The following is a 23,223-nucleotide window of genomic DNA, read 5'->3' as shown; positions in this document are numbered from 1 at the left end:
CAGATGGAAATATCACTCCCTTCCTAAAAGAAAAGACATCATGGTTTCAGGGGCCAATTCTAGGTAAGCTTCCCAGAACATGCCTCATTAAGCACTAGTCTTATGAAGTACTCCACTAAAAAAATCACTTTTGGGGCACCTGGGTGACTCAGCTGGATATCTGCCTTCAGCTTGGGTCATGATCCCAGATATCTAGGATCAAGTCCTGAGTTGGGCCCCTTGCTCATCGGGGAGCCTGCTTCTCCCTCTGTTTGCGGTCCCCCTGCTTGTATGCTCTCCCTCTCTACCAAATACATAAGTGAAATCTTAAAAACAAAAAACAAAAACAAATCACTTCTGTGCTCAATTAAATTAGGCAAACACTGCATACCTGGCACCTTCTCTGGGACACTTATGCTGCACTCTAACCTCTGAATTATCGAGAAGTGTGTTGCTTAATTCCCAGATATTAGTTTTCCTAGATATCGCATTGTTACTGATTTTCAATTTAATCAGGCTGAACTCAGGGAATATACTTTGTATTATTTCAATTCTCTTAAATCTATTGGAACTTGTTTTATGGTGAATATATGCTGAGCATTTGGAAAGAATGTTTATTTTACAGTTGTTGGATATAGTAGACTAAAAATGTTAGTAAGATCAAGGTTAGTAGCGTTCTTCAGGTATTTTATGTCATTACTGATTTTTTTGGTCCAGTTGTTCTATCAATTGCTGAGGATGATTTTGGAATTGTCTACTTCCCTCTGTCAGTTTGTCCATGTTTGCTTCACGACTCATGAGGCTGTGTTAATAGTTGCATACTCATTTATAATTGTTATGTCTTTCTAAAGAACTCTCCCTTTTATGCCTATGGAATGACCATCCTTATCTCTGGTAACACTCTTTGTTTTGAAGTCTGTTTTACTTGACACTGAAGTAGCCCCTCTTCCCTTCTAATGCCTACTCTTTGCATGGTACAACTTTTATTTTCAACCTATTTGTGACTTTCTATTTAAAATATGTGTCAGGTGCCTCCGTGGCTCGGTTGGTTAAGGGACTGCCTTTGACTCAGCTCATGATCTTGGCGTCTCAGGATTGAGTCCCTCATTGGGCTCCCCTCTCAGTGGAGAGTCTGCTTTTCCCTCTGACCCTCACCCCCCCGGAGCTCTCTCTCATCCTCTCTCTTTCAAATAAATAAATAAAATCTTTTAAAATTAAAAAAAAATAAAACATGTGCCATGCAGGTAGGATATAGTACAAACTTGTTTTTTAATCTATTCTATTAATCTATATTTTTTAATTGGAGAGTTTAGACCATTAATATTTACTGTGATTATTAATGTGATTGGGTTTAGGCCTACAATTTTATAATTTGTATTTTCTTTGTCTATTCTTGTTTTGATTCCTCTCTTCATCTTTTCCTGCCTTTGGAGCATTATTTAAGAAAAGTTTTAATCTTCCATTTTAATTTGTTTGATTTTGGGGGGTTATATTTTGTTCCTAAGTGGTTGCCTACATATTGAAATATATACATCTACCTTTCAAAGTCTACTTAGAGTCAATATTGAAACTTAGATTAGAAACTTGGTAAGCTCTCTTCTCCCCACACTGATCTTTGTCTTACCATGTCATAGGTATTACATTTGCAAACATTGTAAACTACAAAGATAATCCCAAATTTTGCTTTCAAAAGACACATATTTTAAAGAACGCAAGAAGAGAAAATGGCCTTTTATAGTTGTTCAGATATTTGCCATTTTTGAGGCTCTTCCTTCATTCCCAAAGACCCAGGTTTCTCTCTGGTTTCATTTCCAGAAGAGCTGGAATAACTTCCTGTAGCATTTCTGTTACAGCCAGTCTGCTGCTGATGGATTTTTGCAGTTTTTCTTTACCCGAAAATGTCTTTTTTTTTTTTTTTTTGCTTTGATTGTTGAAGGATATTTCTGCTGCATTCAGAATTCTGAGCTGACAATCCTTTTCCTTCAAGCACTTTGAAGATGCTATTTCTTTGGTCTCTTTGGTCTCCACGGTGTTTGAAGAGAAACCCGCTAGTATTCAAATTATTGTTCCCTGTACATAATGTGTTATTTTTCTCTAGCTGCTTTCAAGATTTTTTTTCCATTGGTACTTAGCCATCGGATTATGATGTGTGCAAGTATTTCTTAAAGACTTTGTCTTGTTCAGAGATCACTGAGCTTCTTAAAGCTCTAAATTTATGTCTCTCACCAAATTAGGGAAATTGAGGCCATAATCTCTTCAAGTAATTTTCTGTTCTCATCAGTCTCTTCTCTTTCTTGGACTTGGTGAAATGCATGTTGACACGTTTGGTTTTATTTCAAATAAACTGTCATTTATTTTCACTCTTTTCTGTCTTCACGTTGGATATCATGGGCTTCCCTCCATTATCTCTATTCTGCTATTGGATCCCCCACTGAATTTTTTATTTTATATATTGTATTTTTAAATTTTCCACTTCCTTCTTTTTTACAGTTTCTATTTGTCTAATCCAAACTCCTATATTTTCACTTATTTCAAATATATATATATATATATATATATATATTTTTTTTTTTGCATTGCACTTTTTAATTGCACAGGTAGTTTTAAATAAATGGAGAAAGCACCTTCCAAAAATTACACTAGCAGGGAAAGATTCCATCAAGCATTTACATAGTAAATTTCCATAGTTTTACACAAGAATCTTGATCTTTACGTGAACTGTACATGAGGGAAAGGAGTCCCCTCAGGTAGGTTCTCTGCTTGCAGAAGCAAACTAAAGGACTTAAAGTTGGAGGCAAGCCTGGGATGCCAAGAAGGAGTAAAAGAAATGTTAAAGGGCCACTCATAAATTTCATGTCTAAGATGCTTGTCTGATGACCCTTACATAAGAATTTTAGGGCAGACTATTGCCCTTAAGGGTACAACCTCAAAAACTGTAATTCTGGATTGTAGTAATTTATCTGAGTACCTTGGACTGCTGGATGACAAAGACAATACTTGGGGTGACCTATACAGTTTAACAGACAAATACTTTAAGGGAATTCCCTAGCACTGTACACCCTCTACTTTGGCTTTTTAAAATGAAGCACAGGCTTCTTTGCTATCTTCCAGGCAGTTATAATGGTCAAAAGAAAAGGGTAACAGCCCTGGATCATTCCTTAGACACTAATCAGCTGAGGAAAGAGTTCATTAGCAAAAGTGTCCTCCCAAGAATGGTCTACACCAAGCAGAGAGGACATGTCGCTCAAGGGAGAAGGGGAGCCCTCATATCCACAGTCACTGTAAGCATCCAGTAGACAGGAAGATGGCTTCAGGCAGTGGCTGGATGAAAGTAGATCTGAGGTGCCCAGCTCTGGAATGAAGTCATCTTCTACAAGTTCTTCCTTCACTGAGACAGTGAATTCAGGGTGATCTTTCTCTGAGGGGCTGAAAGGTGCTTCCTCAATTTTCACTACCACATTAGCTTGGCTCTCTGTCTCAGAGGGTATCTCTAAGACTAGGGGCTTGCTGTATACGTGATCAAAACGAATCAGTTCATTAATGGCTTCCAGCTTGGCTGATGACGTCCCCAGTGACGGAGAAGGGGAGGCTGGTAAGGAACTGGGTCCTTCGGGATGGGCTTCTGGATGCTGCTCCAGGCTGGGAGACTGGGGAAGGACATCTGAAGAGCATGACTGGATCCAAGTTGAACAGAATGCCCCACAGGATATCAGACTCAGAGTCTGAAGAGTCAACGCTGTCAGAATCCATGGGGAGATGTTCGGGAGGGGTGACTACTGGGCCTGCACCTGCTGCAGAGGTGCACGTAGTCTGAGTGCTGCGGACTCAGCAGACCCGGCCACTGGCCTCGCTCCATTCCCCTTGGTCTGGGTCTCCACCTCCTCTTCAGTAACCAGGGCATCCATCCCCAAGCGCTGTCTTAACTCCTGGTTCTCAACTACAAGGCCGTGAGTTTTCTCTCGCAAAAGTTGATTTTCTAACAAAAGTTTTTGGTTCTCTTCCTCCAAATCTACCACTTGCTGTTCCAGCTCACTCATTCGAGCTTTCTTTCGGTCTCTGGCAGTCTGGGCTGCTACTCTGTTTTTCAGTTTCCTCCGCAGCGCCTTCTCCTCAGGGCTCAGGTGCGTGAGGCGCTGTCGCTTGCTTGCCTGGGGCGGCCCCCCGCTTGCCGCCTCGGGGCTGGCCCCTCGCGGGCCCGGCACCAGGAGTGGCAGAGCCCGGCCGGCAGGGGCTCCGGCGGCGGCGGCGGCAGCGGGCTTGCCGGACAGAAGCAGCACTTTGGGGGCCCCAGCGGCCGGGCTCTGCGCGGGTGCCACCACCACCATGGCCCGAGAGTGTCTACGCCAGTGCGCGCCACCGCCGTCCGCCCTATTTCAAGTATATTTTTAAAATATTTTATTTATTTACTTGTTTGAGAGAGAGAGCACAAGTCAGGAGAGGAACCGAGGGAAAGGGACAAGCAGACTCCATGATGATCATGGAGCCCAACACAGGGCTCATTCCTATGATCATCATGACCTGAGGAAAATCAAGAGTCACATACTCAACCAATTGAGGCACATAGGTGCCCCCATTTCAAGCATATTTTTATTTAGCTCATGGAGCATAGTATTAATGCTGCTTTAGAGTCTTTGCCTGATAATCCTAACGTCTTTGGGTCATCTTTGGGCTGGCATCTCTTCTTTGTCTTTTCTCTTGAGAGTTGGCCACATTTTCCTGGGTCTTTGTATACTGGGTAATTTTGATTATATTTTTGGATTATAATTTTGGACATTGTGAATACTCCTGTATACTCAGTCCTATGATAACACTAACGAAGGGCTGAAATTTGTTTTAGCAGACAACCAACTGAGTTTGATTCAGACCCCAAATTCTTTCTTACTTTCTATGGGTATCAGTTCAAGTCCAGCTTAGTTCTCAAAGACTTCACTGTATTGGTTTGGGTCTGTCTTGTGCATGTGTATGGCTTGGATGTAATGTTGGGACTTGAGAAGGGTTAAATACAGAATTAGGAGAGTTGCTCCTTCTGGCTTCCTCCACTCACCAGACCTCAGGATATGTCTCTGGTTCCTCTGACCAGAAAGAAATAATTTCTATTGACATCAAAGGACCACACTGCAACATGGCTAGAGATCACCCTCAAAACAAAGCTAGAGGGAGAGAGAGACAGAAGCTCACCTTGGTGGTCCCTCCTTGAAGTTTTGACTCCTCTCCACAATCTACTTGCTTTTATTTACTTTTCAGAGTCAGAATCCTCAGTTGTTATTATTTTTATTTTTTCATTCAAAAATTTCAGGTGTATTCTGTTGGAAAGGGGGATCCCGTGCAGTCTTTTGACTCTTGCTTGGCTGCATAAGAACATGTCCGTTCTCTGACATAACAAGCTCTCGCAGCCTATGCAGGGCTTGCCCTTGTGAGAGAGTATCTTTTCCTATTTCAGACTCAGTGAGTGCTCTTTTGTTCTGCCTAAGCACTTATATCAATGGCCCTCAGGCACATCCCCAGCTTTCTGTATTTCAGACCCCACAGAAGAGGGGTCTGGGGCCTTCCACTGTGGTACAAGGTGGGATTCATGCAAACACATCACCTGTATCAACTGTGCCTTGGATCCACTGTGGGGGTGGGGGGCAGTGTGAGGTGTGGGGAAAAGCAATGCATGCCAGGGCCTGGGTCCTGTGCACTCTCTCCTCTTGCTGTAAGTAAACACTGCACCACTTGAACCTGGTGTAGGCGTTGACTGTTAGTGAATTCAGATCATGCAATGGTTCCTTCCCTGGATGCACTTATCTGCCTTTTAACCTTGGCCACACTCACATTATATTCTATCCTGAGGCACAGCCTGACCATCCAGTGAATGGTCAAATATAAGCAGATGGCAGGATGGGCTATAATGGGTTTGTGTTGCTTTAGAGGTACTGGAACTCCATACAGCACTGTAGAATATTCAAAGCTCTGAGAAGTCTTGTGATGGTTACCTTGGCATAATACCATCTTTTCCAGTTTAAATTGGACTTTGTCACAATGTTTTATCCATGGTGAATAAGCAATACAATGAACTCTGACAAGATGCCCTACATATAGTAAATATTCAGTACAGACGTACTGAATTGAATTTTATGGTTGGGGTACCAGGTGAATTGAATTTTTTGAACTCATTGTTTTGGGAACCCACATCTTAATGAATAAAAAGATGACTATTTTAAAGAGCCAATAAAAAGAAAACCATTCTTTTTTCCTTTCACAATCCTGCCCTGGTCCATAATATGGGGATGTCCCCGATTCTCCTGGTCTCAGTGAGGAAGAATTAGGGAATAACTTCTTGTTTGGTTGGTTGCTTCCTTCGCATTCCCCTTTCTTTCTTCTCCATGAGAAAATAGTCAGGATCTGACATTCTTTTATTTCTGTTTCCAAATGATTGGAATATGTTGAATGTAACTATTCATTCTATGCCCTTTGACTTGGCTCTGAGTCTTATTTAGGCTCCATGGGTTAGGGGGCAGGCCAAGCCCACTCCCTCAACATGCAAATCTCAAGATCTAGACTGCAAGGGAGAGGACAGATAGGAAGGGAACGCGCCTTAGCAGCAGGTGCAAACGGCATTCTGCAAATAACCATAACAGCAATTAAATGAATATTGGATGTTAATATCCTTTGGGATCTGTGTCTAGTTCTCAACTAGCTTGAAATCTGGAGGCAAGGAGGAGGAATGGTTGGGCTCACACAGAACCCCCAATGTCCCTCATCCTTAGTGTGGAATCTTAGAGGTTGTTAAAAGGAAGGTGTGCTGCAATCGCCATGAAGATTATAGGGATTGTTGCCATTTACTTACCCCTCCCACACACCAGATGCTGCATCTACGTCCCAGGACAATAAAGAAAGCACCGTCACTTCCCCTTTGCATGGAGGAACTAGGAGCCCTGGATGGTTACCTGACCAACATAGTCTCAGAGCCGGGACTTGAACTCAGGTCCCAGAACTCAGAAGTTTCAGACTCTGCCTACGAGCTCCTCTCATATCAGCTCTATTGGTAACTTCATTTGCTCAAATCAACATATCATGAAATAGAAATAATAGGTACCAATGTCAGAAAAGCAGGAAAAACATTTGTAGACAATTTATTTGTATGATAGAAAAATCCAAGACAATTAAATGAAAAAATGGTGAGAATTGCTATTGAAATCCTTCTTTGTCCTTTGTTGTGAAGGACCCAATGCAAGAAGTGACAGATGTTACACAGGCTTTCTCAGTTTGCCCTGGTCCTCGTAGGAGTAAAAATAAGGTCATTTCAATCCTTACAAGTTTATAGCCTCAGAGAATCGTTCAAATCCCATGTCTTTAAGAGATGCATGCAGTCACATGTAGAGATATGCACAATTAAATATGTTAATTTACTCTCCCTTTCTTTACGGTGAAGGGAGAACATAACAGTTCATCCCTGATATTGACACTCAGGTCTGGCTTTGTTGTTCCCGGTATAATGCTCAGGGAGTCGTGAAACCATAAGAGTTGAGAAGATTCAATAAATTGCTCGGATGATGTTGAATTTAACAAATTTCTGTAAGGGAAGAAAAGGAGCATTCCTAGGATGCTTGAGTTCATGTTTTGGAAACTGGCAGCCTGTGTCTTGGCTCATGATGATTCTAGCAGAATAAAAGGGGGGCAATGCTTCTTTTTATTGGTAAGTGTTGTGTTTTCATTTTGGTTTTTATTACCTCCTTATGTCTGGGCTCCAGAAAGCAAGCCCAGGACATCTGGGTTGGAAGAATATCTGATAATAGGAAAGAGGTAGGAGGGATTCTTGCTGAGAAGAGAACAGCAGTGAGAAGCAAAAGGATTTTTCAAACTGCTTTTGTAAAGTTTTTATTTAAATTCTAGTGAGTTAACATACAATGTGGACAATACAGTGATTCAGCCCTTCCATGCATCCCCCAGTGCTCATCATGGCAAGTGCCTCCTTCATCCTCATCACCTGTTTTCTCCGTCCCTCCCCCACCTGCCCTCTGGGAAGCATCAATTTGTTCTCTATGGTTAAGAGTGTGTCTCTTGGTTTGCCTCTCTCTTGTTTGTCCCCCTGTGATCTGGCAAACTCCTGTGGCGCTCCCAGGGCTTGCCCCATCCAAGTGCAACAGCTTTGCTTTTCGGTGGCGAGTCTTCTGTGTGGATTTTTATTCCAAACCAGATGCTGAAGAACTGGGACACGGCTCTGGTTTCATAAATGTTCAAATATCCCCTGGATATAGTCACTCCGTTCTCAGTGCAACTGGGGATCAGGGGACTCGAGCTGCACAAACGCTTGTAGGAGGCTCAGGGCTGATGGCCGGATGCTCTGGGTTTAAGTCTGCCTTGAAGTGAACCTTTCCTTTGGTCTCTGGCTGAACACTTCCTATTATGGAAGGAGACCAGTGAGCTTTTCTGATTCATGGATTTTCCACTTCAGAGGAGAGCTGTAACCATCATCTTAACAAATCACTTAACTCCCTTTGCTCTTTATTTTGCCCCTGAAAGCATAAAATTCTAGCCTAGCATTTGATCTGAAACCCAGGGGAGCAGTGATCTGGGTGTTTGCTCTATTCAATCAAAAATAACTCAAGGTTCCTTAGTAAACGGGGTTGAAGAGCAGCCTAACTTTCTGTAATGTTTCTCAGGTAGTTATTTGCTCATTCATGCCAGAAACCTTTATTGATGACTGGCTGTGTGACAGGCGCTCTGCCCAGCTCTGGGAACACAGAGGTGACAGCATTCTGTGTTGGGCCCAAGGTCCAGTGGGAGAGAAAGGGTCAAATGAGATCATGAAGCTGCAATGCACCAAGCTCTAGGAGAAGGGAGTGGAAGGTGCTGGGGGCACAAGGCCAAGGGGCCGCTCATCTCCCAGGAGAGTTGAGCAGGTCTTCAAGCAGGGACTTGAGCAAGAAGGTTCCAGGCATAGAACAGGACATCAACAGTTGTTGCTGTTTTAGAAGACTCTCCATGTATTAGGCCTTTGTGGATCTGGTCTCTAATCCTCTCACTAGCCTGACACCTCCAACAAGCAATGGTGATAGGAAGCTCCTTTGTGAATTCTACCCCATGTCTCTGTCACCTCACCCCTCGCTGGGCCTGTGCCCTCCTCTGTCCTACTCATTTTCATTCCATTCTACGCTGTTATAATTTACTGAAATTATCCATTTATGCATCTATCTTTCCCCCTAAACTACACTGTAACCCCTGAGTGTTTTGGACCCCCAATGTCTGGTATTGTGTTAACATACATAAAACATCTAATAAACTTTTGCAGAGCTACTCATTGAAATGATAATAGCATATGAATAATAGTATGAAATGCTATGCTAACCTATTATTATTAAAGTACTATACTAGCCTATTTATATATGTCATATATTATTTAATTAATGTAGTAATAATATATTAGCATAATATATTCATACACTGCTATTATGACTATTATTATTTAAAGATTCAACTTCTCAGAATACTTACAAATCTTCAGGTATTCACCATGTTTCTTGGCTCTCTGAGTTGAAGCTGATTCCCTTTTATTTCCTTTCTTTTGATGGCCTAGATTCAGCCAGGGGGATGGCAAGAAATGCCACTGGTTTTCTAAGGCAATCATCGCCAACAAAGGGACTTTTGGGGAGGGTTCGTGGTACCATCCCACTAACAAAACGTGCTTTGTCTTCCTGGAGGTTCCTGGGAGTAATCCCTTCTCTGTTGAGGAAGACCCTGGGACCCCCCAGGTTCCCTGGGTTTGAAGAAGACCCAATATCGGGCGGCCAGTTGCTCCCCTTCACCTCAAGGGTGTACCCCTGCTGGTCCCACCCCATTTCCCTTTGCCAGCATGGGAAACAGCCAACATCTGCCATTTGAGTAACGTGTGCTTTTGCAGCTAAACATTCTCTATTTCTACAAATAAATGCTTTTACAATAAAACTGAAATGCCAGAAAAAGAGAGACAACCTACTTTAAGGTCACTGCTGCCTCCCAGCAAGGGTGTTTAAAAATAACCCCCAATCTGCCATGTGCTCCCAACTCTCATTGCGCCAGCTCAATGGCAGGCCTAGTGCCAGCCAGGATGGCAGTGTGGAAGTTTCCAGGCTGTGTGTGTGTGTGTGTGTGTGTGTGTGTGTGTGTGACTGAAAAGGTAAGGGACACTATTCTCAACAAGAAGGCTTATGGTCCCACCTTGTTGATCTCTGCCGGAGGGCAAATTGATGACCCTCTAATATACTGGTTCTAGCATCTGTTTCTAGCTATAGGGAGACAGCTTCAGGCCCACTTGGGAGTGCTCTGTAAGAAGGAGAGCTCTAAGGGGCTGAGTTTTGGCCAATATAGGTATGATGTCAAGATGTGACCTCGAGTAGTGGGTAGACACTGGATGGATTCTTCTGTGAGCACGGGGGCTATGACTTCTGGGGTCTCCTTCAGCAAGGCTGATAGAGGCGAACCTAGATTTTGCAACGGACTCTCAGATGGATTTTTCCGATAATCTTCAGCTGTGCTCACAGCTGGAGGTTCTAGGGCAGAGTTTTTGTCCTTCATTTACGCTAATGGATTGTGTCTGCCACTTCAAATATGACCTTTCCCAAGGATTGTTGCATTTAACCAGAGAGCACATTCTTAAGGAGAGGAATAGAAGTCAGATGTGGGCTTTCTGTGAGCCAACAGGCAAGAGGGGCTGGATTTCTGAGGGCCTCAGGATCCGGCACTCTGGGAGCATCACTTCAGACAGATGCCTCACACGCTTGTGTCCAAAACGCACCCTGTGAAACACTTCACTGCTCTTCTAGGCAGAGCTGCTGGACAACAGGAGGGACAAATGGGATCCCTAATTCCTGACAGTTTCCTGAAAGACACCAGGGAATTAGGGCTGGAATCTCACCAAGCAGGGACAGCTAATACTTCCCTTCTATTTCTTTCTGAGGGGCTAGTCTAAGGGCTAATCATAGGACCAGTGTCTTTCCAATCCAGATTTAAGCTAGAACCTTTCCCCTTGCCTTTTGCTGATGAGAGTATAAATAGAATGCATGGCCCATTGCACCAGGATCACACCAAGCTATTTATATCTATATGCAAAAGAAGAGGAAGAAGCTGGGGATGTCTAGAATCACGGAAGCAAATAAATGCCTGGAAGGTCAAGATCTGACCCTTTTTTTTTTTAATCCAATTGTTGAGCATCTACTATGTGCCCAGTACCACGCTAAGTGATTTGTGTACATTATCTCCCTCACTCCTGCCCCCGAGAGGTGGGTAACACTATCCGGATTGAGAAATCCAGAGATGAGAAAACTAAGTTGCGGTAAGTTTAGGACCTTGCCACAAGTCTAGGCTTTCTGACTTCAAAGTCTGTTCTCTTAACCTTAACAAAGGCCAAGGTTATGGACAGAAATGCAAAGCATGTCACAGTTGTCCTCGGTGGACACCCCCACAGTCCTCTTATATGTAACATCCTTTCTCCCCCCAGTAGCGATCCCTATTCTTCATTCCCTTCAACACACACGTGTACACATGCACACACCCTCATTTATCTCAATGCCCAACTAAACTAAACAGCCAGCTGCCTAAGAGTTGCATGAATGAAGTCATCTTAGGTTAACTCATCTGCCTGCCCCATAGGACCCCCAGCTACCTGAAGAAGAAGATTGAGGGAACCCTGCGGCCCTTGGAAAAGCTCAGCCCAGATGAGCACAATGTTGTAGCTGACTTGCAAATGTGGAATAATAAATATTTCTATTTTTTTTAAGCCACCACATTTTGGGGTGATATGTTAGGCAGCAGTAGCTAACTGGGACAGCTAAAAACACAGCAAGTATACCTTACCCCTCAGACACTGTACAATGCTTGTTTCCTCTACTACCAGCCCTACTAAAAAAAAAAAAAAAAAAGTATTATCTCAGTCGCATAAATCAGACCAGGCATAAACTGGACTTGTAACTTCTCTTGTCACCGTGTTTTGCTTAGATTTTGTGATAAGGGTTGTATTTCATATAGTTCACATCTATTTAACCTCCATTTTACTTATTAAAAATAAAAGACTAAAATAAGGAATCAATCTAATGTAGCTGGCAGTACAAATGCTCCATAACGATTGATTTCACTGTCACGGGAATATTTTAAAATGTCAGGGCCAAATTTTAAAAAGTGATTTTTTTTTTTTTAATGTCTCAGTTGCTGTCTAGGAAAGACTGTTAAAAACAATAAAAACAATAAAAACAATCTGTTAAAAACAATAGTATAAAAGAGGCTCCAGAGAGATCTCTTGCTCCTTCTACCATTAAGAGCAAGAAGGTGCCAGCTATAAGCCAGGAAGAGGGTTCTCTTCAGAACACGACCATGCGGGCGCCTTGATCATGGACCTCCCAGCCTCTAGTACTGTGAGAAATAAATTTCTGTGGTTTATAAGCCACCCAGTCGATAGTGTTTTGTTATAGCAACCAGAACAGACTTAGACAGGTGGTTTAGTCAGGATCCAGGCTGTTCAATAGTTTCTAAGGGAAAAGTCATGGTTGAAAGAAAAAATGTGCTCTTGGTCGGAAGTGAGCATTCCCCACCCACTCAAACTTATTTCCTTAGAATTATTTAATTAATGAAACACTGCTGGGGGTGTTTGGGTAGTTCAGTTAGTTAAATGCCTGAGTATTGATTTTGGCTGGGGTCATGGTCTCAGGGTCGTGGTGATCGGCCCGGCTCTGCACTCAGAAGGGATTCTGCTTAGGATTCTTTCTCCCTCTCCCTCTGCCCCTCTCCCCTGCCACCACTCGCATGCTCTCTCTCTCTCTTGCTCTCTCTCAAAAAGTAAAATAAAATAAAAATAAAACACTGCAGGTAGAGACAAAGTTCCCAATGCATTCATCCCAACTGTTCTCTACCTCCCTCCCCAGAGGAAATCACTAACAGAATTCCTGTCACAGCGTAATGATGTTACTAAGGATTTTTGTCAAAATCTCTGCTAAAATCCTGATGTACTATGGCTAGACTTATAATAGCATCAAAAAATTTTTAATTAAATTAGTATAACATTCTAAGTGAACCAAAGTTTTTTCCTACTTATGCATCATACTGCTTTATGAATTATATGTACTGTATATAATAGATGCTATATTCTCAATTATATTATAGTACATTATATCAAATATTTACCCTATGCTGGACACTGTGCAAAAGACTTTTCGCATATTCACTTAATTCTCACAATGACCTCTTCGGGATAAATACTTTTACCTCTGGCCTGCAAATGATAAAATGTAGCTTCAAGAAGTTGCTCGTGGATATAGAACCAAATGATTTATAAGCACGTGGGTCCATCTGACTTTTCAAGCCCATATTCAATATCGATCAGCTCTTTAAAATTTTTCTAGGTATTTTTTTTCTCCCAACAATTTATTTATTTGTTTCAGAGAGAGACAGAGAGAGTGTGTGCAAGCAGGGAGGAGAGAGGGAGAGAGAGAATTTCAAGCATATTCCCCACTGAGCGGGGAGCCCCAAGCAGGGCTTGGTCTCATCTCCCTGAGATCGTGACCTGAGCGGAAACCAAGAGTCCGACACTCAACCAACTGAGCCACCCAGGTGCCCCCACATTTTTCTAGGTTTTTAAATAAAGATCAGCATTAGTCTAATTGCTGCCTAGTTTTGAAACATGTTCTTTCCGTTTTTTTTTTTTTAATTGGAATAATCATCCCTGATTTCTAAAATTCCTGGCTACTAGCACTCTTCCCCTTCCCCATGTAATTCTGGAACAATTCTGAGAGGCTGGGCTGCAATGAGAATCCTGCTTGATGGCATGTGCTGGGAGACCCGAGGCTGGACCTGTGGCAGGAACAGGTGCCCACGCACCCCCAGCACCGGGGAAGACCCCATCCTGTGTCTGCTGTCCTGGCCAGCTATGAAGAGTACCCCCATCTCACACTCAGTGTGCCCCGGCGTGGGCACTAAGCTATACGTGGCTCTAACCACAAGGATGGGACATGGCCAGTCAGCCCTCCATGCCCCTCTGTGCTCAAAGAGGTCTGAGCAACTCCAGGTCGCAGAGTATCTTTGTGGGCGGGGCACCGGAGCTTCTAACACCCGCGTCAGAATCTCGGGGGGGGGGGGTTACGCGTGTGTTCATGAAGGGTGCCTGGGTGGAAGCGCACATCTAGGCCTGTGAGGGGTGCAGGGGTGAATGGGGAGCCCCGCCCCTCAAGGAGCTCAAGCCGCACACGGTGAAGTAACAATTTCAACAGCATGAACGTAACCCAAAATCCAATAAAAAAGTGCCCCGCGGGAGGTGTAGCAGACAAGCTAGTTCTCATCCAGGAGTGGTGAAGTCAGAAAATAGGTACAGGTGTCTAGGAGCTCTGGGTAGACTGCCTGGAGGCGGCGGCCCTGCAAGCAGCACCCCCCTTGTGTGGTCCGGACTTACACTGACTGCAGAGGGCAGCGCTGGCTTCCTGCAGGGATCTAGACCAGGGCCCCTAACTGTCTGGGGGCTATCCGTGTTCCTGCTTACTCCATACCGCAAGCCCCTCCTTGCAGCAGAACAGGGGGCTGGCTCCGGGGAGGGCCTTGGGGAGTCATAGGGGAAGTTTGTGGGCTCCTGAGGGAGGTCTTTATCTCACATACCCTTGAACAACCTCATGAAACTCCCGCAAAGGCTTGTCTAGCCCCTGGAGGCCTTTCTGGCCAGCCAGGGCAAGTGGCGGTGGTGGGGGGGACCAGGGAGGCCTTGGGTTCTCTCCCAGCAGATTTTCCCCTGCCCCCAAATGTGTCTTATGTACTGACATGCCCGGTTGTTCTGCTGGCTTGACAGACAACTCGGCTTCCCCTTAACCAGACCCCAACTCTTCAGAAGGCAGTTTCCCTGGACAGATTTTTTTTTTTTTTGAGGGTTCACACCTGACCACAAAGCGCCTCTCACACACAAATTCCACGTATTCTCTGCCAAAAGAAATTCTGGTGACTATGATGTTCTCTACCTTATTCTGTGGGTCCGCTGAGGCTCGGGGAGATTAAACACTTTCCCCAACATTTTACAGATCTAAATCAAACTTGAATTTGAGCTCAGGCCTGGCGTGTGTATCCTTGGCCTCACTAGTCCATGGCCCATGGAGTCATGAGGAAACAGAGGTCCCACACGGGCCCAGCGACACTGGTCTCTGTCATCACCCACGGTAATGGCAGATTTGCTCTATGTCCTCCTGTGAGAGGGATACTGAGGTGATGTGCCAACCCCGTATCAATAAAGCATTTGTTGATCTTTACTGAAGTCTGAAAACCCTCCAAACGTGCCTGAGGGTTCCGTGGGGGCAAATCAGGGTGCCTGTAGATGGATGGAAGTGACATCACCACTGCCCAGGCTGGGGGTGCCCGCCTTCTTCTGCCCACATTCCCCAGGGCACAGTCAGGCTGGAGTGTTCTAGCTGTGAGAGACCTTCAGGTATAAAGCAAGGACCTGGAAAGGCTCCTGTCCTCTAACCCAAGCTCTGACTCAGCTGTGGAGACCAACAGCCCGGGCCACCAGCTGCCGTGGGGGGCAGTGCTGTTGGCGGAGTGCTTCCTGGTTTTTATTATACATCTTTCTTCCAAGGCCTGGGAGTTCTCCTGCGGTGGCTCTGCTCTGTCTCTCAAGAACCCTGTTGTCCTGCTGGACGTCCAGGTTTCACGTACCTACGAGGCAGTCCCAGATCCCGAGAGGCCCTCCAGCCCTGCCATAGTAGCATCTTCTGATTAGCAATGGTCATAATATTGGTATTGGCCCAACTACCACACTACCACGACTTAGGTTAATGACAGCCTTGCTCATTTCCCAGGCTACAGGCCAAGGCCAAGTTCTGTATCCTGCTGCTGGCCTTTTGTCTTTGCCACCCTGTTTCTTACCTACAAAGCTTTGTTGTTGTTGGGTTTTTAATTTTTTTTAAATATTTATTTATTTGTTGAGAGAGAGAGAGACAGCGTGAACAGGCGGGAAGGGCAAAGGGAAGGGAACCCAAGCAGATCTCCCGCTGCATGCGGAGCCCACGTGGGCCTCAGTCTCAGCATCCAGAGATCGTCACCCGAGCCAGAATCGAGAGTCTGGGGCTTAACGGAATGAGCCACCGAATGAGTCACTAGACGAGCTTTGGCTTTAAACCTCTAACTCTTGCTCTTCCGTAACTTCAGGACTTTCTGCAGGAATTTCATCACTGTAATAAACATAGGAGGAAGTAAGATCGAATGAAAGATGGAAGAAAAGGATTGCCTTCCCTTACCATTGTTTGTGGGCAGTCTGAGCCCCCGACAGGGGCTCCTGGGCCCAGGAATGAATCGTCAGTAGAAGCGGATGATGGGACCTACGCCCTCGGGCTTGGAAAGACTGCCTGGCCCGGCCAGCCTCCCCTCAGCTGCAAGCCTTATTATTTGTTCACCATCAGCCAACTCTTCTTAAGTGCCTGGTGCTCTGCGCTCCTTGAGGCTGGGCTTGCGTGTGACTCCACAGCTGGGCCCCATCTCCCACCCCATTTCCACGTCTCACGGAGGCTGGCGTGACCTGCCAGCAGCCTGCTGGGATGACCACATGGCACAGACGCCTTCCCTGGAAACCTGAGCCGAGGCTGGGCCCAGGTGGCCCTAGTGTGGTTTCCCTGGAGACATTCCCTCCTCGCCATGGCCCTGAGTGGTCCTGAAAGTCTGAGGACACCCCCACTCTGTGGAAGGCACTCAGTCCAGCTCCAGGGAAACAGGAAACAGGGGACAAGAAATGGAGGATGCCGTGGACACCGCCTGGAGCTTCTGTTCGCTCCCCACCATGAGACCTGGCTTGGGACTTGGAGGAGCCCCTCTGGAAGGAGCTGAGCCTATGGTTGGGCCAAGGGGCAGGAACGGGATGCGTGGTCAGGACCCTGTTGAGCTCAGGAAATGGTGGAGTTTCATTGAAGCTGTCATGGAGGGTTCAACAAGGTTCAGAGCTGAGACTACCCTGACCCCTTGCGCTTGGCAGTGCCCCAAGAGGGAAACCCTGTGCTCATTAAACAGTCACTCTCCTTCCTCCTTTGTCCCAACTTTATTTTGCATGTGGGCATTACGCACCCCCCCTTTTTTTTTAAAGTTTGGGTTAATAAACACAGAGGAGTAGCCTCTGAAGGTCATGAGGGGCAGGAGCCCTGTGACAGGACAGTGGAATTTTCCACGCCAGGGAGGCTGAAGTGGGGTCCCAACCCACTTGCAGGGGGGCTGTGGAGGTGATGAGCCCCTAACAGCAGTGGTTGTTGGCCTGTGGGGAGACCAGAGCCTCAGCACGGATCCTGAACAAGACTTCCTTCCTGGCAGGTACCCAGGTTCATGGGCAAGAGGCACAGAAGAAGGGCAGGGACTTCTCCAAAGAACAGCAGCGTCTCCTGTTTCCCTAGTGATGGGTCACCCTCAAAGTGGCAGAGGTCTTCTCTGCCTCTGTTGCAGTGGTGGGAGGCTGGACCAGCATAGAACGACTGAGGAGAATGAAGGAATACATTTCTTGCAGTTCATACTTCTTGGAACAAATTTATACCCATGCTACTCCTTTATAAACACACAAGGTATCACAATGACCAGAAGGCCCTTAGCCTTCTGGCTTGAGCCCTTGCCCTGTGCTTTCAACTTTATTAAAAGATTTACCTACCTGGTTCTTAATGATTGGGGCCTGGGCCTGGGCTCCCTTGTGTGGCTCTAGGCGTTAGTCTTGGGGAGGGGGAAGATAAATAAAATACAATGAAATAAAAAGGCACAAGGATTTCTGGACTTGGGGATATAACAAGATGCCGTGAAAGAGGAAACTCAGAATTCAGCCAGGCACAGGCAACAGGAGACTCAGAGGTCAAGAGCCCAGGCTGTGAGGGACCAGGTTGACGGCCCAGGCTGGAGCTCCACAGACCCTCAAGAAGCTGCAGTGGTTGCTGTTCCGGGGGCCCAGAGCAGGGACTGAGTCTTTGGAGAAAACTGGATACGTGATAGATTTCTCAAAACAGAAACTGAATCAAGCAGTGGGGAATATAGATAGTAAAATCAACCCCACATCCCTGATTATTTTTATACTAAGCTAATTTTAAATGCTCTATTTCTATAGGAATCAGTGAGATTTCCACCCATCTGCGGCTCCAGCCCCTTATTTTTTTTTTCTCAGTCTTCCCACAGCCTTGTTTCTTTCTTTCCTTTTTTTTTCTTTTCTTTTTTTTTTTTACAGCACCCACTAGAATCTCAGGAAAGCACATTTACAGCCCTGATGCTACAGGCAGCCATTTCTCATACATGGAGACACAAACCTGTTTCTCCAAGGACAAGAGCATTCATCACGATCATCATTATTATTTTTAATATAAGCCCCTGTGATGCATTCTCCCTGCTCTGAATTTCCATTTATTTGAATACTGGCACTTCCTAGTAAGGATGTCATGTTTCTTGCAGATAACCCCACAGGGCGGCTTGCGGAGGGAGGGAGAATTAGAAATGGGGAAAGGAGCATGAAGAAGGTCAGGTTCCTGGGGTGGGGGAGGGGAGCCCCCACACGCTCATCACCACACGCTCCTTCCTCCAGGCGGCTCTGGCTGTGAGTGTCTGTGATGAGAAGTCACGTTTTCTCATCCTCGTCCTCTGTCAGCTTGCCTAATTCTTTGAATCACATCTGTCTTCTCCACCAACCAGATTTCATGAAGCCCGGGTCCTTGTCTTCACCTCCAGTCCCTGCCACAATGATGCTCAACATACACTTATTTGAAGAATGAGCAGCTTCTCTCCCGACCACGGAAGGGCATGCTTGTTGGTGATTTCCAAGTAAATTTAGAAAACATTATTGAGGTCTGTTTCTTGCAAGCCACTGTGCTAGAAACTTTGAGATTGTACCTCACTCCTGATTCTTAACGGGATGTGCTATTGGTTAACGGCGTCTCTGTAACCTTGAATGGAAACTGTCCTAGAGAGGATTTGATCCAATGGGTGGTGGCTCGGTGGCAAAGCGCAGATTCAGAACATGGGGAGCTATGCCCATGGACCTCCCCACACCCCTGCAGGACCACGCTGGCTGACAAGAATCTGAGCAGCCGGATCACCCTGAACATGGATCAAACCCTAACAAGAGTAGAAACGACAGCCCTCTTATAACCTCATCGTTTTGATTGATAATTAAATCTTTAGAGAGTAGAGAGTATGTTTTAGAGATCTTACTTGACCTCTTCAAGTTATCAATTGAATCCAAATAGTTTTCTCATTTTCATTTCCATTGTTTTGATTAGTAATTAAAGCATCATTAAATAAAGAAATTTATTGTGAGGTAGGTTCACCAGAGGTCTGCTAAATTTCACTGGTTCCAGTTCTAAAAAATTTAAACAGATTGAAGATTTTCTATCTTTTCATCCTCTTTTTCTTTTTTAAGCTCTATTTTTGTCTTTCTATACCCATCACAATCTCGATTATACTCATACTCAATGATTCACCCCAAAGATTTTAAAATATAAAGAATTGTATTTTAAGTATATAGAATCTGAATGTTAGCTCATAAAAAATGTAAATTAAAATTAGTTTGTGTTTTCAAAACATTCATTCTTTAAAGTCTGAAGTTTACAAAGTCATCTAGGAATTTTAAAAGCAGGCAGGTTATAATTCATGAATATCAAAAGTGTAAGTCAAAATTACTTAAATTAAATTGCAACTTTTATTTATATTTTTGAAAAAGTGGTTACACCCTATTAAATATTTTTATAAAAATAAAGCCAGTTACAACTCTAGCATTGAAGATCCATCTCATTGTCAAGGTTGAGACTCCGTGTCATTATCTGGCCCATGTTGATTTTCCACCTTTATGTACACACATTTGAAAGCCCTAGGAGCGGAGCACTCCCCAGCCTCTACTGCAAACACCCTACTAGCCAGCACCTGTCTGGAGCTAGGACTCAGAGGTGAGGAGAAGCAAAGAAATGGGCATCAGCCCCTCTGGGAAATGAGATTTTTGCTATGCAAGAACTGATTGCATTTATGGGAAGAGGAAGGATTTGACAAGTTGATACATTCCTCTTTCTCTTCTCTTCTCTTGAGCTTCCACAGTTCAGATTCTGCCTAGACTCCAAGGAACTGCCCCTCCTGGTGTCAGCATGCAGATCTGCTCAGTATGTGAGTCGTGGGGCAAGAGAGTGAAGTGTCTCCCTGGGGCCTGAAGAGGGGTTAGAGGTGTGGGGAGCACTGAACCAGCCCAGACCACTGGGTCCTGAGTAACAGAGGTGTCATATTCTTTAAGGAATTGATTGTCTCTCTGAATGTGACCCCTGACACAGGGTCCCATGGCAGGCGCCTGGTCTGAGAGTGCCACTATACTGACCTGCCCCATGAACGTGGAGAGAGACACGTTCTTGCTCTCAAGAGTTAGACTGGGGGAACTTTCGAAGTCTGGGAAACCTTCACCCGCCATACCTATAGGACCATAACCAGAGGCTCCCTGCTTGTGTGTTGGCTGGCAGGCAAGTTGTTCCCAGGCTCTGCTTAGCTGATTTCAAGCTGGTAGATGAAAGACACTGCAGAAGGCATCTCCGACCCCCCACTGGCCTAGAATCAGAGCCTTCCTGAAACCTCAGGGAAGACCAAGGGGCGTGCTGCATGGACACTGGCAGACCAGTGAGACCGGAGATGTGTTTTCTGGAGGGACTTAGAGATGGTCCATAAACTTTCGACCTTAGGGAAGGGGATGCTTCAAGGAAATTACATTTACTCTGTTTGACTTGAGTGTCTGGTGGCCAGGCAGGCTCATATAATTAAAACCATCTTTAATTGGGTGCATTGCTTATTGATTTGCTTAGCTATTTATAGCCTTCCTTGTTGCATCTCCCCAGACTCTGGGGAGGGAGCGGGGAGAGGGAGGCGCGGGGATGTCATTCCCTGTATCCCAGGACCCTCCCTGTGCCCCAGTTTCACCAGGGAAGCCCAGGGCTTAGTCATGTTTGTACTGGCAGCCCCTCCAACACAACGATGCTTAAAATAAATGTCACCAGAACACATGACTGGCAGCATTTACATCTGTTTGTGTGTGTGGATTCTGGAAAATCTACCCTACCCAGTTCACTGATTCCTGCATTAATAAAGGCAACTGCTCCCGTTTCCTGAGACCTTACTATGGGCTCACTGGTAGTCCTCGCTGAAAGCTTCTGAGGAAAGCTGTGTTTACAGAGGAAAGAATGGAAGATCAGTAACAGGTGCCTTCACAACAGTGCAGAGTGGAACCGGGATCAGTCCAGGCTCTGAGCATCCAACGCCACGTCACCCTCACCCTTTCCAGTTTTGTCTTATGCTGGTTAGTTTCAGACTTGGGACCTTCACAAGGGGCCCCAGCCCAGCAAAGACACTGCCAGTGGGCTCCCCAGGCTCTGCCAGTGCCCACCCTCCCCACACACCTTTTGGGTTCTGACAGCAAACTCCCACTCCTTAGTTCCTGTACTTGTCTCTGCTTGATTTGGCGGATGCCCCATCAACTGGAGAGACCGATCTCACTGCATCCTGTTGTTCTGTGGCTGTGGCATCTGCCCTGCTCTAGATTGCACACACATGGCCTTGACCTCTCTGAGCCAGTGACACAAAGGGACCCATCACTGCTGGCCTACAAGAGCACCCTGACACAACCCCCTTCTTTTCCTTCCTCTCCCTTCCCCAGCTTTGCTCCCAACATTTGTTAGGCAAAGTTGTTCTTCCAAAAGCCACATTTTGAACGAGAAGCCCAAAGGGGACTAGGAAATCCAACATGTATACATATTTGAGCCAATTCTCCTGGATAGACAGTTTCTTTACCATGGTGGGAGAAACAAACCAGATGTGAACTGTTTCACTCAAAGAATCTTGGAGAAAACGTGCTTAACACAGTGTCCATCTTATACCCCCCATCCCACACCCACTGTTTCAGCCAGTTCAAGCTGCTATTCACAAGATATCCTGCACTGGCTGGCTTGTTGGCTTGAACAACCAACACTTCTTTCTCGAAAGTTCTGGAGGCTTGGAAGCCCAAGATCTAGGCGTCTGCAGATCTAGTTGTCTGGTGAGAGCCCTCTTCCTGGTTTGCGAGCAGATGGCTACCATTTTCCTGAGACCCCTGGAGGTGAAGAGAGATCTTCTTTCTTCTGTCTTTTCTGCTAAAGGCACTTATCCCATCATAAGGACTCCAGTCTCCTGACCTACTCATCTCACAAAAAACCACCTATTAATGCCACAATATAGGGGATTTGGGTTTCAGCATGTGACTGTGGGGGGGGGGTGCCCGTGGTCTACCGAAGCCATCCCAAAACAGAGCAGGCTCCACATCCCACAAATGTGGGGTTATTCACAGCTGGAGCCCCTCCAGGAAAGCACTTGGAGCTTGGTGAAGAGTGAAGGAAGGACAAACACAAAAATCTCACAGGTGTGGCTCCTCTGATTCTGTTGGAATATTAGGGTTCCTTTAGATTAAATGAGTCCTGGGTAGCATCTGGCCCCCACCCTTAACTTGTAGTACTCTGAGCTAACAAACTAGGCACCTAAATACAGACAAAGCAGGTGGTGTTGCAAGCCTTTCATACACCCAGGGAGCCTTTGCATGCTGTCTGACTTTTGAATTATCCCAGCACACCAGGGTTCAGCAGACAGGAAGCTATTTATGGAATCGCAAGTGAAGAAGCTCGCGTCTGTTGCAGCGGAAAGAGAGGCCTGACTCTGTGCTGACCTCTTCCAGGGGACGACATATTAACCCTCTAATTGCAAGCTTCTCTGGGTCCAACATCTAATTTGCATGGGTCTGACATCTGATTTGCATAACCAATGGACAGACAGTGGGGAAACTCACACCCGTCCTGCTGAGATGTTTCATACCACAGAAAGAGATGCCTCTCAGTCCAGACAAAGGTCCTTGCTCAGACTTTAGCCTGTTTGGTAGTGGGCAAGCTCACCTGCAGACTGGAGGCTGAGTTATGTCTCGGTATGGGATAAATGTCAAGGCAGATTTTTAAAACTGAAACTACAATGTTAAATCTACTTTCATTATGTGACAAATAAGACTGTCCAAATAGAATTATAATAATAGAACGTTTAGAATAGAAATGTAATAATAGAACATTTTAAAAATCTTAATTTTTTAAAAGATTTTTTATTTATTCATTTTAGGGACAGAGAATGAGAGAGAAAGAGAGTGAGCACAAGAGCGGAGAGGGTCGGAGGGAGAAGCAGACTTCCCGCAGAGCAGGGAACCTGATGCAGGACTCGATCTCCGGACTCCAGGATCATGACCTGAGCCGAAGGCAGAAGCTTAATCAACTGAGC

General features: G+C 45.3%; 1 protein-coding gene and 1 pseudogene across 3 annotated transcripts in view; both read right to left on the bottom strand.

Moving 5' to 3' along the window:
• LOC309857469 (uncharacterized protein) overlaps positions 1-23,223 on the bottom strand; it is a 258,540-nt gene that overhangs the window by 195,077 nt on the left and 40,240 nt on the right. The window contains exon 5 of one of the 2 annotated variants that reach the window (XM_082750160.1): positions 17,397-17,643. The exons of the other annotated variant lie outside the window; for it this stretch is intronic. Coding sequence (XP_082606286.1) covers positions 17,592-17,643 — 52 coding nt within the window. The 3' untranslated portion in view covers positions 17,397-17,591. Of the gene's footprint in view, positions 1-17,396; positions 17,644-23,223 lie in introns of those variants that run through there. 2 annotated transcript variants of the gene reach the window in all.
• Positions 2,562-4,339, bottom strand: LOC309857465 (annotated as a pseudogene). The gene has a single exon. The product of its transcript is annotated as an uncharacterized misc_RNA (transcript).

The sequence above is a fragment of the Mustela nivalis genome (assembly GCF_964662115.1).
Source record: "Mustela nivalis genome assembly, contig: HAP1_SCAFFOLD_749, whole genome shotgun sequence".
NCBI lineage: Eukaryota > Metazoa > Chordata > Mammalia > Carnivora > Mustelidae > Mustela > Mustela nivalis.
Note: the sequence above shows the minus strand (reverse complement) of the source record. Positions and strands in the feature narration are given on the sequence as shown.